This window comes from Halichoerus grypus, chromosome 10 (genome assembly GCF_964656455.1).
Source record: "Halichoerus grypus chromosome 10, mHalGry1.hap1.1, whole genome shotgun sequence".
NCBI lineage: Eukaryota > Metazoa > Chordata > Mammalia > Carnivora > Phocidae > Halichoerus > Halichoerus grypus.
This window is the reverse complement of record NC_135721.1, coordinates 47252108-47272308: the sequence shown is the minus strand read 5'-3', so window position 1 is coordinate 47272308 and position 20201 is coordinate 47252108. Positions and strand designations below refer to the sequence as shown.

Below are 20201 nucleotides of genomic sequence, written 5' to 3'. Positions count from 1 at the left end.
TATACATGCCAGGGTGCCTGGGTGGCTCAGTCAGTTAAGCATCTGCCTTATGCTCAGGTCATGATCCCAGAGTCCTGGGATCCAGCCCCAAGGTGGGCTCCCTACTGAGCGGGGAGTCTGCTTCTCTGCTTCTTCCTCTCCCTCTGCTCCTCCCCTCCCTCATGCTCTCTCTCTTTCACTCACTCTCTCTCCCTCAAATAAATAAATAAAATCTTTAAAAAAAAAGAAAATTGTATATGCTACAGGAGTATAATTGTATAAAATAACCTATGCATAGGGAAAAATTCCTGTACTGAAATAATTTCTAAGAATTGACAATAGTGGTGTTGGGCAGTGAGATGAGGGTTGATTTTGCTTTTGTTCTTCATCATGCTGTATTTTCCATAAGGTGCTAATTCTCCTTAATGAATACATAATATTTTATAGTTTTAGAAGTATATATATTAAATGTAATCAGAAGGGAATTTGCAGTTGTGCAGGTAATATTCAACAGTAAGTTATTTTTCTTAAAAAAGTAACTTAAGTATACCTTAAATTTACACGATGTTATATGTCAAATATATTCCATTTTTAAAAAGTAGCTTAAGTTTAGACCTAAATAAACAGTCTTAAAGAATATATTCAGGACCCTTCTGGAATCAAAATCATAGTACTTTGCATTTTTAATATTTAACAGCTTTTGGTTTTGTCTGCTCCAACTCCATTTTTCAGGCAATAACATTTATCGAAGCCATGCTATTTTCAAAATGCTGAGGAGGAGACGGGAGGAAATGGAGCAAGGAATTTTTGGTCCAGGTGTGGAGAGAAAAGGAGAAAGGAAAGACAGACAAAGAAAAAGGGATGCAAGCTTCTAGATGAAGTGTGGGTCCAGACAGACACTAGCAGAAAATTCAGCTCTTGGAAACCCAGCCCTCACCCCAGGATTTGTAAACAGCATTAATCCATTGTTGAAGATGCTAGCGAGGTAAAGAATCAGCCTTGGCCACCTAAACGGGGACTTCACTGCACTGCTACCCTTAACCCCAACATACCAGACCCTTAGGACTGCCTGGGACTGTGACCCAAATTCCCTTCTGATGACAATATCCAAGCTATAAAAATACTACATATTTATCAAAGAGAATTAGTGACTTACAAAGAAGTATGAAGAACAGAAGCAAATTCACCCTCGTTTCACCAGCTAAACACAAATGTAGAGTTCACGGGCACCTCAGGACTGAGACAGTTCTGATTATGGCAGGAGAAGGTCTTTCAGCAGTGATCTGGGCTCATGATAACAGCCCCTTGTGCTTCCCAGCTGTCTCCTTGGTAGACACATGGGATCATGTTGTGAAAGCCAAACTCTGGACACCCTGAAGTACCTAAATCCCAGCATTCTTTACATCTCATATTGACTGTCCTCAAGACTGTTTGTCTTGGTTCTCTACACTCTTTCCTGCTCATGAGGAGGTAATTGAAAGGAGTAGGTAATCAGAATGGACACATTCCCATTTTAAAATACAAAGGGGACTTGGAAGGTAGAAGCCCAAATCATTTTCACCTTAGTGGGATTTTAATTGGCTACTCTTCTCTTGATTCAACTCAATTTACTAAATTGGATTGGCTGTGAAGAGAACAGAGCAGTAATGTGGGACCACACACTTGTGAGGCAGGATCGGGGAGTGCCTTAATGCAGACTTGGGCTGGTTAGAGCATTAATGAGGGAAATGGCCAGAAAGGGAAGAGGATACCTTCTTTGCATTTTGCTTAGTGTTAGGCTGGCTGTGCCTTAATTGGGCCACTGAAACCCATGATGGCTGTGATATGGCTCATATCCTGAGTCTTTAACATATTAACTTCCAGACCCTTCATCATGCCAGCTGGAAAGAGAAAGGAACTGGTCTTTGGAAACAAATTTAAGTGAGGCTGCCGGTACGGATTTGGCCACAGGGTTTCTAGGTTATTGTCTAAGTTTCTCTTAGAAGAGCCTGGTTAAGTTGTTGAGTTAACTAGCTGCATTTCATCCTCAGGACTGCTCCCCTTTTAGTTCCCATCATAAATTCAGGCATTTTTAAGCCCCCTCTGACTCCCTCGGACTATTCGGGAGAGTATTTCAGCTGTTTCTGGGGGTTTTCTTTTGTTTAAAGATTTTCAGAGTCAGACAAATCCTCTTACGAGAGCATTTTAATTATTCAAGAGGATATTTCTCCACAGTAAAATAAAATTAATTAATAAATCATACAAGGTGAGTATTTAAGCTTATGCTCCTAACTCCCCACATACCACCAAATGTGCACATTAGACTTCAAAATTAGTGTCTCAGTTATACTCTATAACAGAGCAGGGGGTAGGTAGCACGACTATTGACTCTTCCTGTCAGAGCTCAGGCAGTAGTGTGATTTGTGAAGGTGGTTGCTTGTCAGTCCATATATGGCTTAGGGCACTGAGTTAAGCTGTAAGAACAGAGCATCACTTATTTTTTATGATCTGATATCTAGGACACTGAGAAGGGAAGGGAAAGGAACTCAGCACTTCTAGAGCTATAAAAAAAAGTCATGAGAGTCTGTCCTCATAGGGAAAACCCAGATGATCTGAAGAAAGACCATCTCATGATCCAATTGGAGGATTCAAGTGTGCCAGATACCTTCCACGCTCCAAGAAGAAAGGTCCTGCCACTGAAGACTTCATGCCAAGAGGAACGGAAGCTGCTACGTAGACCTTCTACTTACGATGCACACATGTCTCCGGGCATAGATCTGAAACATGCTGAGAGCCTGAGTTTGTCAAAACCAACAGGTACTACCCTTCCACTTTTGATGATTCATATGAAGAAGCAGGATACACCAGAAAAATTCTGGCACATATTTTTCATGACCTCAAAGTCTCAAAAAAGGAATTGAAGGACCCAGGATGGATGGTGATTTTTTGGGTTACTTTATCCATGGCAATGAGCTAGTTTGGAATGGCGGTCTATAAGAAGGTAAAAACATAAGAGGGTGTGGAATGCAGTTAATGCTACTCAGGTAGTAAAGTACTTGAATGCAGTCTGGGGTGGAATGAGGCTCTGCATGATTCTATCAATGTAATTCAGATGATAAAATGGTAAGACGAAAGTTGGAGAAGGATAACACTTGAAGGAAGCCAAGGAGATGCAGGGCACATTGGGACTATTCAATTCCAGTGGTAAGGTGTGAGTGGATCCTGGGGGCACTGTGAAGGCAGAGCTCCACCATGAAAAGGGCTCAGGGCTTTGGGCTCCTGAGAAACATACCCAGATTCCGATCTCCAACTCAACCCTGATTCCAGAACCTCAGTGGTTCCTATGGCCCCTATGATTTTGCCACCACTGCTTATGTCGCTTTATAACCCTGGAAACGCATTTTGTAAAATTCAATTGACAATGAAGAAATGGTGCTTCTATGTAAGAAGTGTGTGTAAAGTAGTGAGTTTTATGATCAGTATGTTATTTGTGGGTGATTTGTTTTTAATATGTTGGAAATGAGAATCTGATAGATTACAGAATTTGACTTACCAGATTTGTAATTTTAATTGAAATACTTAGGAGGCTTTAAATAATTAATTTTGTAGTCAATATTTAGAGGCTCATAAGAACCTCATTTACTTGTGAGTTTAATTCTTAGGAGGTTGAAATGCTTTAAGATAATTTAATATGCCAAATATGGAAGGTTTGATTTATTAGGTTTATCAGAACTATGTGAGTCCAGAGAAAGATTTTGTTTCTTCTATTTTTAAGTCATTTTAAGGGATTTGAAGTTTCAAGAAAGCCAGATGTATTAATTTGTGTATTAGATTTGAAATATTTAAGGGAATTTAATAATCAACTCACAAGATGCTGTATACATTTTTAAGATTATTTGATTTTTATATTTGTAAAAATTTGTGACTAACTGGAAATATGTAAGATCATTTGATTAAGTTTGAAAATGTTAAAATATTTAGGAGGAATTACTCCATCTTATGTTTAGGAGCTAATTGAGTATTAGTCAAAGGACAAGGGCAAGTGAATGTTTAACACTTTTAACTAGACTTATAACAAAACTTCCAAGATTTATAAGATGTGTTCAAAGGCAAAAGAAACAACTTTAACAAATTGAATATCAACTAAAACACATGCAGCTGTAAGAGTGTTATGCTATTATCTTCAGGCATTTTTTTCCCTTACACATTTTTGCTATGACCCTCAGTCATTTCTCCCTCAGACATTAAACACTCAAATGATGCTCCATGGGACAGTGGTGACTTTGCAACATACAGGATGTAGGAAGTGAATGTGTGGTTTTGGAGATGATATAAATGAAAATGACTTAGTTTTTCTGGACTGTGATATACAATATCCAAATACCATGCTTCTGGTAGAGTGTGTATTTCCATAGGTGGGAAGGATGCTAGAAAGCATTTGGCAAGAGGTTTGCTGTCCCAGTTTGGAGGATTTTAAACTATAATGGGGGGAGCAGGGATATAAATGTTTCACCCTTTTATACTTGATCTAGAAGGAATTCAAGAGGAGCTGAGACAGGAATGGGTGTGTAGAATGGGTATAATGGTGTGTCAGGGTTTATTATAGATCATAATACAGCCATTAACTGAGCTCTTACCAGATTTAAGGCAATGAATCAGCAATTTCCCATACATTTCCATACTTTTCCCTTTCCCTCTCTCCTTGCAACAATACTCTACGAGGTAACTTTTATTATATCCCTTTCATCAGATGGGGAAACTGAGGCCCAGAGAGATTAAGGGTCTTACCTACGTTCGCATATCTAGTAAATGGTAGAAGCACTGCTGGGACCACTGCCTGTGCTCTTTCCTACACTAAACTCCATTATCAAAGGTTAGATGTAAGGTTATTAAAAGATATTCTTATACAAAAGACATGAAAGGCACTCCACAGAAAGTCCCAAATATTAAATATAGTGATAAAGCTGAATTGGAGAGTAGATCAAGTAAAGAATTATAAAAAAGAGGAGCAAGGCACTAGGCTCAAGCCTGCTTAGACAAATTTCCTAGAGCTTCATGTGTTGCATTAATACTCAAGCCGAGATTTATGTCTTAAGGACATCATTAAAGCATCTCTTCATCACTGGGGATTCCTCATCCATAGAGCCTCATATCTTCTCTTCCATGAGTTGGAATCATAGTTTCTCAAGGTGACAAGAGAGGAGGTTTGGGTAATGGAAGCCAGTTCCTCAGTCTGTCCTCCAGGTCAATGACTTTCTTGGGTCGTCTGCTGGAAATTTTCTGTGTCTTTGGTATTTTAATATAGTATGGACTATATGTTCAGACAACTACTGTGGACACAGGATTTGGAGTGCTGGTTGGAGGGTAGGCTTCTGCTTGTCATGACTCAGGAAAGACAAGTAAAACAGAGTGTACTTCCTGTTGCTAGTAGGGGTTTTGGAGAAAAAGCTAGGGGGTTGACAACAGTTGGGCCATAGGAGGGTCCTAAAATATCTGAGTTTCCAGTATTCCTGGAAAGACTGGAGAAATGATAGGTAGAATGACAGAAATGATAAACACCTCCCTTGATTAGAAGTGTTCTCCTGGGGTACAATATCTTTTGGGGACAGGGTGTGGGACAAGAATCCAAAGGGGCCCAGTTAAGTGGAGTGTGGAAAATGCAAGTGTGAATTAGAACACATAGTTATTCTAGAACAGGGGGTTCTGAACCAAATGTTCTATAGTGTAGCAAAACTCCATTGTAGGCATATATTTGGCCCAATTTTTCTTTTGCTTCAAGGCATAACATCTTAGGTGTGCTTTGATGTCTACCTGATGCACTGGGTCTGGTTTTCAGATTTTGGTTGATGTGTGTAGAATAGAGGTACAGTCAAGTCAACCACTATCCACACATTGTAATGAATACCTACTCTGTGTCAGGCAACTGGATAGCTGCTGGGAACAGGGATAAAGCATCCCTGTTTCCATGGTGCTTGTAATGTAATCTAGCAGGCAGGGAGCTGTGGGAGAGAACAACAAATTATAGACAATTGTATAAATAATGTGGGAATAGGTAAGAAGGATATACTTCATCGAGACTTGAAGGCTTAGTGGTGATGGTACTCGTGCTAAGTCTAAGAGAACAAAGTCACCAGGTATAGGATGCCAGTCCTACAGCAGGTGAACCTGGACAAAGTAATTGTAATAGGGTAATGTTCAGTTCTGGGTATTAGTTAAACTCTCAGTTAAGAGGACTATTAACAAATAGGAATAGCCAGTAGAGACTAAGGAGGATGGAAAGATGAAGGAACCAGGAACAGTTAAGCAGGGATGGAGAAGCTTCAGGAGGGATATATCTAAAAGACTGCCACATAGAAGAGGCATTACATTAATGGGAGTAGCCCATAACCAGAGGCAGATTTCAGTTCAACAAAAGGAATAATTTTATGATTCAAAATGGAATGAGTTTAACAAATGAGCCAGATTGAGTAAAATATTTAAGCAGAATTTTATATTCTTACAATGGCCCCATCTAGAAGGTGGTGGGTTGAACTTTTGTCTGGGTGGAAAATGATCCAAAGTCTCTAACATCCTCTCTGGCACAGTAGGACCCTTACCTCACTTTTCTGCCTCAATGACAACTTTCCTTAGATGATATAGCATTCAAGAGCCACGCTGAGTGGGACTATGTAGGCAGACATCTAAAGCACAGGAATGCAAATTGCATGGGTCTCCAAGCTATGAGGGAGTAAAGAGTGGGAGAACAATGCTAAAAGAAATTGTTTCTAATAGTCTTTCCAAGGCAGAAACAGAATCCCCATTGCTTATTTAGGATTTGATGAGACATCAGATTAGAGAGCATACAAATATAAGGTATCATTATCAATTTTATTAACATGAAATCTCTTTTCTAGTTTCCAAGTGACAAACACTAATAAATCATTATAATTCCCAGCTCAGTGTTCTTGAAGTTAATTAAAAAAAAAAAAAATACAAACTCCACATTGTTTTCTCTGTACTTTGCTTTCTTTTCTCCTCCTCCTCTCCCTCCTTCTCTTCCTTTTCTTTCTTTTACCAGTTAAGTCTTTCCCAGATTCCCAAGGGTAGTTCCTCCCTCTGTCTCCAAACTTTCTCAGCATGGAATTAATTACTTTAGGTTATAATGGCATTCATGACTTTATCAATCCCCAAAGATGAAAGAACAAAGTCAAAGTCATGTTTTACTGCCTCAGCATTTGGCATATGGTAGGTCCTCAGTAATGGTTGGATGGATGGATGGGTGAGGAAGAGGCCATTCCCCTCATTGCCTCTAATTTTATGCCTCTTTACCATACTCTGCTGATACTATCTATCATAGCTCACCAATGTTCACTAATTACCAAATCCAATGTCCTCTGATGAGTTTCAAAAAGTGAAATCCCTGGTAATTTCTGGATTTTAATGATACTAATGAATAGAACCAACCACAAGTCATTTCTCTTAACCTTTGTCAATCCACCTATCCTGATTTCTCCACTATCTCTCTGCTTCTTTTTTCCTCTCCTATTGCTTGATAGGACATTCTCATGAATATTTGGCCTCTTCGCCTCTTCTCTGGAAACACGTACAGGTAAAAGATGTTCTTAACTTTCAAACTCCAATAAGCCATCGGTTTGGAAAACTCCTAAATCTACATTTTCATCCCTGGCTTCTCAGTCTCTAGCCCCATATCTCAAGTTGCTTGTTGGGCATCTCCTACTAATTGTTATATTTTCACATCAAATCCAACAAAACCTGTACTCATCTTCTTCCTACCAACCTCTCCATTCATTCCCTGATTTACTTGTGAACTCACTTCAATTGAGTCAGTCATTCTTCCCAAACACTTTGCAACTTTTTACCTCCACGCTTTTGCTGAACAGTTTCTTTTATCTGGAATGTCACCTTTCTTTATCATCCTCTCTAAAAAATTTGATCTAATCTTCGAGGTCAAAGTCAAATGCCACTTTTTGGAGTCTACCTTGATCATCACTGGACATAATGTTCCTCCTCTTCTCTCATATTGAATTTGTCTGTACAATCCATATAAAATACATCATGTAACATCTTGTATTGTAGTTATCTCTAAATCAGTTTTATTTGCCTCAATATACAGCATAAGGCCTTTGAGGGAAGACATGAGGCCTTGTGTTAAGAAACATCACATTACCTGGTGGCATTATCCCTTGATGTACTGAAGATCTTTGTCCAAGTTTAACTGAGTGTTTCTCCCTCATGATCTTCATTCACCATTTGCCAGTTTAACATCAGTAATATTAACAAAGTCTTGTGGTCCTACTACATGTGTTTACACTGAGAATTACTCTACACTCTCCTTCAATTGAACCTATATTTCTGCCAGTTTTTTGAAAAACCAAGGCCCTTGACCATTCAGGACACTGGGAGTTCCCATGAGTAGGGACAGGATGTGGCAAGTGTAGTGGGACAGCTCCAGAGAGTAAGTGGGCATTGAATCTCTCTAGGAAAGGTCCTCCAGCCTAACTGACCCATCCCAGATGTAACAAGCTCAAGTTTGATTCATGTCAACTCAAGACATTTGATATTCTGGATTTGAAAAGACAGGGTCAGTTGTGGTGGACGAGCTTCTAGTCAATGACCATTCTCAGTATCACAGAGATGCTTGGTCATAGGTTATAAGGTTCATCTAAATTAGTGCAAAGAATTCTAAAATCTATGTCTGACCTGTGGGTAGTGAAGAACTGACCTGAGATATACAATGGGATCCAAGTCTAGCCAACAAGGTGGGGTTCAAGGACAGACTGCAGGTCTAGTGGAGACCTGGGAAGCAGGCTATTTGAACTTGTAGCTGAGTGTGACCGGGAGAGTGGGATAGACACCACAGAACCATGGGAAGTTTCTGTTATTTATGCATATTTTTGCTCTTGGTTCCTCTTTTACTCTCTCAGAGAGCTCACTTTTTCTTTTGCCTTCACCATTACCTATCTGGGCAACTATATTTTTGGTCCTGACCATATTTCATATTGTTCAGAGACCATCATAATTTAGATGTTTCCTTTCACTCAAACAGAAGATCCAGAACCAGTGTGAGGAGTAAGCAATCTTCTCCTTTCAAATCACTGGAATTACACCTGCTCCTTCCATGTGGAGAAGCAGTGTCACCAGCCCAGTGCTTTTCTTTTTCTTTAAAAAAAGATTTTATTTATTTATTTGAGAGAGAGAAAGATTGAGAGAGAGTGCGAGCATAAGCGGGGGAGGCGGGAGGGGGAAGAGGGAGAAGGAGAAGCAGTCTCCCCACTAAGCAGGTAGCCCAGTGTGGGGCTTGATCCCAGGACTCTGGGATCACGACCTAAGGTAAAGGCAGACACTTAACCGACTGAGCCACCCAGGTGCCCAAGCCCAGTGCTTGTCTAAGCCTTCTGTTGCTTTGTTTCCCAGTCAGGCTGCCTTTTGCCTCTACAGTCCCTCTTGTGGAGCTTCAGAATTGGTCTCCCTCCACCCTTCTTAGATGTTGCTCTGCAGTACTAGAACCGGCAACCATCAGGGTCCCTGCAAAATGGAGGTGTCACCTCAGTGTCCTCCAACTTCCAATTTTTTGAAACATCACACGTGCCTTTTAAGTTTTCTAACAGGGAAATTTTTTTTCCCTGGGTGGGAGAAATTACAGAGTTTCAAAAAGTGAAATCCCTGGTGTTTTTTGGAGTTTAATTAGAGTTAGACCTGCTCTTGTTTAGGTATATTTGTCTCTGCAACCATTTTTTAAAAAAGATTTATTTATACGAGAGCGAAAGAGAGAGAGCGAGAGCATGCAAGTGGGGGGGAGGAGGGGCAGAGGGAGAAGGAGAGAATCTCAAGCAGACTCCACGCTGAGCTCGGGGCTCCACATGTGGCTCGATCTCGATCTCATGACTCTGAGATCATGACCCCGAGATCATAACCCTGAGATCAGGACCTGACTGAAATCAAGAGTCAGACGCTCAACTGACTGAACCACCCAGATGCCCCTCTCTCTGCAATCTTTTTATTCTAGGTAAACACTGCCTCCAATAAATACGTATTTTTTCTTCAGAAGTAGACACCCCCCACCGGCTCGTTCCCCACTCTATGGAAAGATAACAGAAAAGAATTAAATTAGTACTACAATCTACAGCTGAAGGTTTTTTCTCTGTATACATTTTGGTTCTAGAAGGAAATTTGGCAAAGTTTACCAAGACAGTTTGACCTAGCAATTCCACATCAAGGAGTTTATTCCAAGGAGAGAACAAGGGATGCTCTTAAAGATTTATGTCTAGGATACTTGTAATTATTAAAAATGGAAATAATTTACATCTAAAAACAGAAGAATGGTAAAATAAATGAGTATAGCCATGCAATATAACGCATCCATTAAAAATCCCATTTTGCATGGGATGGAAAATGCCCACGATATGATGTTAAGGAATTAAACAAAAAACAAAAAGCAACTATTGAACTGTTTTATTGTGATCCAAAATTCATCCTTAAAGGTGTGAGTAACTGTATGTGGCATAAGTAATGCAGATAGAAAAAGCCAGTATAAGCTAGCATTCCAGAATTTTAACCGGTTATCTGTCAGTAGTGGGATTGTAGATACTTTTTACATTTTCTTTATAATTTTATATATTTTCAAAATGTTCTTCTGGGAAGATGTATTATTTTATTCATTCATTCACTTATTTAATAAATGTGTAGTGACCATTAGGTGCCAGACACTCTGCTTTGTGCTGAGGAGATAAAGTAAACAAGACAGAACAGATGTGTTCTTTGCTTTGCTCAGAGTTTACAATCCCTTAAAATTGGGAGAAAAAGGTTTTTTTCTTAATTCATTTCATCTGACCCAGTAATTCCACTTTTGGGAATCTATCCTAAGGAAATAATCAAGAAAGCAAAACAAAATTATCATATAGAAATGTTTATTAGTGCATTAACCATAAGGCAAAAAAAATTTAGAAACCACCTAAATGCCCAACAGTAGGGGGATGGTTAAAGTAATAATAGCACATTCATATAATGGAATAATAGGAGGCCATTAAGATTAAGTTACTGAAGACTTCTTTTTTTTTTTTTTTTTAAGATTTTTTGTTTATTTATTTGACAGAGAGGGAGAGAGTGAGAGAGGGAACACAAGCAGGGGGAGTGGAAGAGGGAGAAGCAGGCTTCCCACTGAGCAGGGAGCCCGATGCGGGGCTTGAACCCAGGACCCTGGGATCATGACCTGAGCTGAAGGCAGACGCTTAACGACTGAGCCACCCAGGCGCCCCAGATTAAGTTACTGAAGACTTCTTAATAACATGCGAAAGCATTATTAATGATTTCCATTACTATCAATGGGAAAAAAATAAGCTGCAAAATTATATAGAATCTGACCTCAATTATGTAGTGTAATAGTCACAGAAGAGAAATTCAAATGTTAACAGGTGTTATTTTTACATGGTGAAGTAATGGTTGATTTGTATTTTTGTGCCCATGTTCTTCGTATTTCCCAAGTTTTTGCAATGAACAGGTTTAATTTTATAATCAGGAAAACCATGCTGCTTTTGTTTTTAAAGACTTGACTTAGACATTACCTGTTAAAAATTCAAGGAAACATACAAAAAGATAATTTACCATTTCCTTAAAGTCTGCACTGTCTTGGTGAAGAAAGGAGAGATAATTCATATGGAGAGAGCTGACAGCCCCTTCCTTTCTAAAACATTCTTGGGAGAGAATGGATGACCACAAATGCAGTGGAGCTACCTCCAGCACAGGGCCTGTGGGGAATTAATTCACTGTGCTCATGAGGCTGAGCAAGGAAAAATAGAAGGAGCACTTGGAGACAGAGCCCTGGAGCCTAATCCCAACCTCTACCTTGAATTCTAACCTTGAGCATGATGTTGATAATCTCCCTGGGCTGTATCTGTACATTAGGGACCTGCGGACGTTTCTCACTGCTGTCATTTCCCTCACTGAGCAGGTGTCATGCAGGGTCAGGGTCCTGTCTCTGGTTTGCCTAGAGAGAAAGAACAATGGAGCCTGAGATGCCAGGGTCAAGGCAGCCAAAATCTGGCTCCCTACCCAATCCAGTGTGAAGACTTTGACCCTGACTCCTGCCCCTTGCCTTCTAAGTTCAAAGAGAAAGAGCATGGCTGTGGAACATATCAATTCTGTGTAAGCCAAAGCAAGAGAGCCGGCTGCTGGTGCTCCATCAGCTACTGAATGCTCAGGCGCACACTGACTGACAGGTCTCCCTTGAGCCCACACAAGGCCCAAGTGCATTTAAAATAGCAACTTTCCTCTAATTTAAAGTTCATCAAGGCTGAAATCACAGCAGGTTTCACTACACCTGTATTCAGTCATTTATCATGCTCTGGGTTTTCTAAATGTAAGGGTCTGCTGTGCAGTTAAAGGAGCAAGTCAGTGCAGAAAGATTTATAGGCATACTTCACTTTCAACAAACTTAATATCTGAAAATTAAAGTACCATAAAAGATAAATTTACAAAAGAATTCATTTCAGTAGCACTTCGAGTAATTGGTTTACCTTCCACCTTTAAAACATAAATTGATTCACCACAACCTGTTTTACACAACATATCAAGCACATAGAGGTACATAAAGGGAGATGTACACGGAACTTAAAAATCAGCATCTGGACACCACCCCAAAGCTGGAAACATTTCTCTGATTGGCTATAGAGGCTGAAAGAGACCTTAAATCAATTGCAAATGATAAACAATCTTTATGCTAAATTGGCTATGGAAGCTGAAAAAGACCTTAAATCAATTGCAAATGATAAACAATCTTTATGCTAAAAGAGTTTAGTAGTTGGGAAGTTTTTTTTTGGGGGGGGATTTTTCTTCTAGGTCCTTCTTTGGGTTTCTCATAATTCATTGATTTCATCAAGGCCATGGAAAGAACCCATTTTAAAATCATAGTGGCAGGTGTTTTCAACATACCTCCGCATCCCAGGTAAGCATTTAATAATTGTGCACACATAGATATACACATTAGAGACCTATAACACCCACAAAAATGTCAATACAGATAAAGCTGTGCTCTAATAATCAATTTTCCATCCTGCCACCTGAGGAGCCATTCATTCCAAAATGCTAGCCCCAGTATTTGAAAATGCCAACATTTTCATTTTCAATCAGCTTCTGAAATCCCAGTTAGTTGCAGGAAAGAAAGAGCTTTCAATTGCCTTTGCCAAGCACGTTTCTCTGTGGATACAGACAGGTTAAAAACATTGACCTTACATGACAAGAGAAATTTAGAAAAGCTCCCGGGTAAGCTCCCTGGGTCCCTATCTGTGGAGTTCCTGAGGAACAGCCTAGCTGCCTCTCATTCCTGAATGAGAGCTCCCAGCAGCATAGACAGAGCCAAATTAGAATCCTGAGTATTTTATGATTCTAATGAAATGCTCTTCACATACAAATAATATTGGAGAGTTGAGGTGGGAGCAGAAGATCTCCAAATGTCCAGGAAAAAGTGAAAAATGAGAAATTGTGCTTAGACATACTTAAAACTGGAAGGCACCAAGAGGCTCCCCAGCATAATAGTAGGCTTGCAGAGATTCACAAAGCCCCAGTCAAAGGCCAGCCCCTTGGCCAAGTTCTGGGTATCCCCTTCAGGCCTTCAGGGTAAAGGAGAGAGGATGAATATATGGAAAGAAGCAAAGGAGGAGTGGAAAGGAAAGTGTCAAGGAGATGAGTGCAGGAGGGGTGAAGAAAATAGGGTTAAATGAAGGAAAAAGGAGGTGTGTGAAGAAAGGGAGACTGGCAATGAGTGAAAAGGAGGAGAAAAAGGAAAAGGAAATAGAAAAGGAAATGGTGAAATAAGATAAAGTTCCCCATTAACAACTGACTTAGTTGGCTGTCAGGAAAAACCCCAGGGTACAGGTGACCAATCTCCACCTTGAGCCAGGCGCAGTGCAACCTGGAAGCTCCCAGCAATGCCATGGTTCTCTATGAACACTTCCTCCCTTCTCCACAAAGGGCAAGCTCACCTATCGAAGGCCACAGCAGTCATGGAGTAGATGCTGGCGAAGACAGCAGCGATGGGGAAGAAGTTGTGGAACTTGCAGTAGAACAGGCCGTAGTACCACTCATTGTGGACAGCGTAGGTGAAGTTCACCACCGTGTTGAATGCAGCCATGGATGCCTCTGCGAAAGCCAGGTTCACCAGGAAATAGTTAGTCACTGTCCTCATTCTCTTGTGGGCCAGGATGATCCACATCACCACCACGTTGCCCACGACGGAGGTCACCACGATGACCGTATAGGCAGCTGCCCAAAGGACAATTTGCCAGGCCGGCTGCACGAACTGGTTGGGCTCTGAGGTGTTGGTGGAGATATTGGGGAAGAGGTCTGAGTCTACCTGGAGAACGTTATCCATTCCCCCGCCAAGTGGTTAAGCCCTCCTCCCTGCACACACCCCGCCTTTGCAGCAGGCCCTGAGGCTGACGGCTGGGGTCAGGGTCCTGTTTAACCAGGACAGGAGGGCTGCAGGCTGTTTCTGGGCAGAACTCTTTTCTTGCAAGCAGGAGAGTTGGCGCTCCGAAGATAAACGCTTCTAGATGCGCTGCTTCTCGTGGCTCTGAATTCCTCCACTTTCAAGCATCAGGAAACATTTGAGTTCAGAAATCCGGAGACAGTGTCTCTACTCCGTGGGACTGGAAAAAGGAAAGAAATTCCACGGCTAACGGTTCCGGGAACCAGGAGACCTTTCTGCACCTGCTGCTGCTTGCAACTCCTGTTCCCGCTGCTCGCAGCGGCAAATGCAAAGCCCTGTTCTGCAGGAGGACTTAGGGGCGAAGGGGAGAGTGTTCGTCACAGCACGACCTGTAAAAGTTCTGAGTCTATGGCGGGGATTCTGTGGCCCCTTGTCCGTCTGGAGATTTTTCCTTTGCTTTTGCTGCGCTGCCGCCGCCGCCGCCTGCAGCTTCGCAGGCGCCTCTTTGGTTCGGGTCCTGCTCGGCTCGGGAGTTAGCAGAACCTCGGCAGGCTGCGCGCGAGGCTTTTATAACCCTCTGCAGAGACGTCACCGAGAAGGGGCAGTACCTGGGTTGCGTACTCGCCAGTCCTCGTGGGCAGCGCCGCAGCTGAACCAGCTGTTGGCAACTGTCTCATTCCACCAACGCAGCCACCTCGCCTTTTGCGGCTACCTGCTGCTGGAGTCTCAAGCCCCGCGCCCCACGCACTCCGCGAGGGGGCGCTAGGTAGCCTCGGAGTAATTGCGCCGGACGGACTCTGCAGCTGGAAGCACAGAAAGGAAGGATTTGAGAAAGAGCTGTAGGGATGGACACAACTTCCAGGGAGAGCAGCCCAGAGCGTTGCGACAGCTCTGCAGAGGCGCCTGCCTGTGGCTGTGGGAGTCGGGCAAGTGTGGGGGCGACGTGCCAGCGCTGCGCTCCGGGCCTCTCTCCAGCCCGAGCATACCACGGGCTCGCTCTGGCTGCTACCGAGAAGGAAGAGGTGACAATGCCCAGTTCCAGGTCTCCGGAAAACAACTTTCCTGAGATCGTGTTTAGGAAATAACCCCAAATACCTAGTTCCCTTCTCTGGGAGGACCGATTCCCCTGGGGAAGCAAGGATAGACTAAGCTTTGGGGACACGTTCCCCAGACTCGCCGGTGACTTGGCCCCTAGGTCCCTGAAAACCTCCAGCTGAGCTCTACAGTTGAGCCCCCCGCATAGGCAGCCGGGACTGGGCTGGGCTCCCTACGAAGCTTGGTGAGCGCAGGAGCCACCTATAAGCAGTGTGTCGCCCAGACGCGCCTCTCTGGGCTCTCTGCCAGCACCCACTGCGGCCTCGCGTTCACCGCCCGGGGACCTAGCAGCTTCTACCTCTGCGCCTCCGGGGCCTGCGGGGCAGAGCCCGGCCGGGTGGCGTCGGGAGCTCCTTCCCTTACTCCCTCGCAGTTTTGCATAGGGACTGGAAGGCAGTTTTGTCCCCCTTCTCTCCCCACCCTACCCCCCCCCCCCCCGGCGGACTTCAAGGCTTCATCTGCCAGTCGAAGGCCATTTCAAACCGCGGAGCTGGTGTCGGGCACTGGGAAGGAGGTGGGAAAGGCTCGCCCTTGGGTGCGAACCGTTTTGGAAAAGCCGAGATGGGCTGAGGTTTGGAGGGCTTTCCAGCCCAGAGCGCCCAGGAGATACGGTTCTCCGGGGAAACTGAACCTTTGGAGTCTTTCTGGGGGCCATCTATTCATACTCTGTCTCCTCTCTTTTCACTGCCGGGACTCAAAACTGTGCGACGTGGGTGGGGACGGGTAGCATGGCCCAGCGCAGAGGCTCGGGTTGGCGCAAGCCCGCATTCTCCCGGGAGCGGCGTTTACGCACTAGTCCTGCCTGCTTGCGCGCCTCTTCGGGGAGCAAGCAACGTATCTGGCAGGAAGCGCTTTAAGGCTTGGAAATTTATTGTACGGATTTATGCCGGGCTAAAATCGGATCCTCTCGCGGGGCGAGGGGGGTAGGTGGAGGTGGAGGAATCTGCTAGTTCACTTTGGTTTTGTTGAAGCCTGGAATTTCAGCATTTATATGAACCTCACCTTGCACTCTCTGGTACTCCAGGCACCCCTAAACCCGAAGAGAAAATTCCAGTGATGCCTGGGGGAGCACAGCATGCCCTTATTTAGACAGGTTGCAAAGGAGGAATCTTCTCGTGGGAGGGAACTCTTCCACCCTGGATCTCTCATCACTGCTTCCAGTAATGGGTATTAGAGGTCTTCTTAGCTTCGTCATTCTAAAATATGTAAAATATTATAACATTGCTTATACATAGTGTTTATTTTCCTGACTACTAGAAAATTTGAATTTCTAAGATTTTTTTGGCTATGTGGATTTTCCCTTCTATAATTTGTCTATTCACATGCCTTGTCCCTTTTTCTGTTGGATTGCTTTCCAGGCACTTTTTTCTCAGAGCTCTTTGTATATTATAGATATAAACACTTTGCCTGTGATGAATATTTCAAGTATTTTTCTAATGCTATTATTTATCTCTTGAATTTATGTATTTGTCATAAAAAAAACAATTTTTATGTCGTCTGTATTTACTTTAATAACACTTGGGTTTTCAAGTCTTGGTTTAAAAAGTTTTACAAAATCCTGGCTTTTTTCCATATAAATATCCTGGGTTTCTTGGCAGTTCTTGCTTTTCCTTTCTCTTTTCTTTCTTTCTTCCTTTTTCTTTCTTTCTTTTTCTTTCCGATGAGGTCTTTAAGTCACCTGCAGTTTGTTATTTTATATTATGTAAAGTATTTTCTTTTTCATATAATTAGCTAGTTTTGACAGTTCCATTTTCCTAGTGAATTAAACCATTATCCTTGTCATAGATTAAATTTACATATACATGTGATTTAAGAGTTATATTCTCCAGTCTTTCCTACTGATCCATTTGTCTATTCCTACAGCAATACCATGTATATATGTATATATACATATTTGATTAATACGATCTTCTACTTTGCCTAGCCCCCTTGCAGTTAGGCAGAGCCTTGTGACTAATTTAGCCAATAGGTTGTGATGTACGTCACTTCTAGGATGAAGCACAGAAGAGAAAGAGAGAGAGAGAGTGTGTGGGTGTGTCAGAGAGAGAGAGAGAGAGAGACACACACTTCTCCATGTATTCTCTCCTGCCAAGTCCCAAATGATGCAGCTACAAGAAGACAGGTCTTAATTACCTTGAATTCCCAAGTAACTATATAACCCAGGCTGCTGCCCAATCATTTTGGACATGTAGTATGAGTTGGGAAATAAATTTTTGTTATATTAAGATACCAGGGTTTGGGATTAATTTGTTATTCACCCTGATATAGCTTATCCTGACTAATACAGGAATAAAATATTCTGATATCTGGTAAGGCAAGTTCATCTGGATGCTCATTTCATGCTTTTTCAAATCCATTTTTGGACATCACATTTGAATTTTAATATTTTAAATTCAATTTAAAATTAAACAAAACAAACTGCATTAGTATTCTAATTGGAGCTGTGGAATTTATTGAATCTTGACAAAATTGTATTTTTGATATTATTATTTTTAATCCAAGAATATGGTATGCCTTTCCATTTATTCAAGTCTTATTTATGCCTTTCAAGAAGATTTTATAATTTTGGTTAAAATAGATCCAGTCTTTTGGTTACATTTATTTCCATATATTTTGTAGGTTTTGTTTCAATTTTAGATGAAATACTTTTTCTTTTTTTATTCTAGATCCAAGAAAACCCATTGTCTTCTGTGTATATGTATTTATGTGTATGTGTCTGTGTGAGTGTGTTTGTGTGTATGTATCCTGGTCATTTTACTAAATTTCATATTTATTCTTGTGCTTTTATTTGAGTTTCCTTAAGTTTTCAATCACATCATTAGCATATTCTTGTCTCATTGAATTTCCTTTACCTTCTAGGACAATGTTAAATTAAAATTGGTGATAGCAGGTATTTCTGTATAGTTTCTGAATTTAAATTAAAATGACTTTGAATTTTTACCATTTAGGATAATACTTCTTGTTAAATTTGCTAAACAGTCTCTTATGTTTAAATAGTTTCCTTCTACTTTATTTAACCTAAAAGTTTTAAAAGGAATGTCTTGTAATTTCTTTTATTTTTAAATGCCTTTTTCAGGATCTGTTGATATGATTGTGTAATTTTTTTTCACTAATTTGTTGACATAAGTGGATTAAGTGAATAGATTTCCCAACACTGGGCCCAACCTAGCATTCCTGGCACAATTTCTGCTTGGTCAGAGGCTATATTATTTCTTTGATATATTGTTGGATTCAACTTGCTAATGATTTATTTAACATTTTTACATCTATTTTTCTAAGTGAGATTGATATAGAGATTTTTTCCCTTTTCTTTTTCAGATATTAGTGTTATGCACCAAAAAATGAATTGGGAAGCATCTCATCTCTAACTATGGCAAGAAATAGTAGTCTTGGTCCCTGAACTACCCAGAACTAGTCGGAAATGTAAGTCCCTGGGCCAGCACAGAACTACTAAATTAGAATGTGCATTTTAGTAAGACCTTAGGTTATTTGTATGCATATTAAAGTTTGAGGAGTTTAAAATAGGTCCAGTGTTTTCCAAATGTCTTAATGATAAGATTCTCTTGAGCTGCTTGTTAATAAACATTATCCTGTTCCCCTAAAAACTCTGATTTGGTGGATCTGGATTGGGGCTCAGCAGTCTGTGTTTTTACCAAATACCCTGGGTCAGTCTTCTCTTCAAGCAAGTTTTGGAAATATGTGGACCTTTTACTTTAAATAGCACAAAACTAGATGAGTTCTTTCTTCATCTCAAGGAAATTTTCAGCTAGTATTTTTTGAAATTATTACCTCTTCTCCATTAGTCCTTTTTTTCTCCTTTTAAGACTCTCATTGTTATCATGCTAGGTCTCCTAGATCCATCCTCTGGATGTTTTAGAAACAATTCCTACCCCCCTCCCTTCTCAGATCTGAGTAGTATCCAGGCTCTTCTGTTTTGGTCCTTTCTCCAGGTTTCCATGCTGATCTCCCAGCAGAGCCCAGCCTGCCCAGTTCTATTCTTCTCTTAGCTCAACCCCCAACAGGCCCAGGGCTCAATTATATCCAGCTGCCCTTAAGGCCTGAAGCCATGTGGATAATGGGAGAGAACACTGGAGTTGGCTGGGAAAGGGAGGGCAGCTGTGTTCAGGTCCCCATAAACTCTGGTCTCCTGAAGCCACTGGTGTGGAAGCATCCCCTTCCCCCTCCAGTGTGGATGAGTTACTACTATTAGATGCTGGCTTCCTGCCATCCTTTCAGAAGACAAACTGGTGTATATTATATCTCTTGGAAATTAGATTGTTAGTTCTCTGAAGGCAGGAACCATGTTATTCACTATTCATTTGTTAGCAGTCCCTTCCCTACAGGGCATGATCAATAGATATGTATTGGGTTGGATTGAATTGCCTGACAATGGTTGAATTTAGAAAGGTGGTGTGAGGCAGGGAGGCAGCACCAGATCAGGATTCATCAAACTGTGAATCTTCCCAACACAAAAACAACAAAACATTAATAAAAAAATAACAGGAAGCAGGGAGAGGAGGAAGAGGGTAAATGGCTCTTCAACAATGCTTACTGTGTGCCAGAAACAACTGTTCTACCCACTTTACATATAGTCACTCTATTATTTGAGAGAGAGAGAGAGGGTGAGAGAGAGAGAATGATTCGGGGGAAGGGCAGAGGGAGAGGTAGAATCAGACTCCCCTTGGAGCAGTGAGCCCGACGTGGGGCTCAATCCCAGGACCCTGGG

At 41.6% G+C, this 20201-nt stretch overlaps 1 protein-coding gene and 1 long non-coding RNA gene across 2 annotated transcripts in view; one reads left to right on the top strand and one right to left on the bottom strand.

Annotated features, from left to right (window-relative positions):
* TACR1 (tachykinin receptor 1) overlaps nt 1–15110 on the bottom strand; it is a 156514-nt gene extending 141404 nt beyond the window's left edge. Inside the window, exon 1 of the mRNA XM_036099428.2 lies at nt 13935–15110. Coding sequence (XP_035955321.1) covers nt 13935–14323 — 389 coding nt within the window. The 5' untranslated portion in view covers nt 14324–15110. The remainder of the gene's footprint in view (nt 1–13934) is intronic.
* Nucleotides 14998–19252, top strand: LOC118540303 (uncharacterized). The gene is made up of 3 exons (XR_004919562.2): nt 14998–15989; nt 16500–16651; nt 18794–19252. It is a non-coding gene; the product is annotated as an uncharacterized LOC118540303 (long non-coding RNA).
* Nucleotides 19253–20201: the final 949 nt, after the last annotated feature.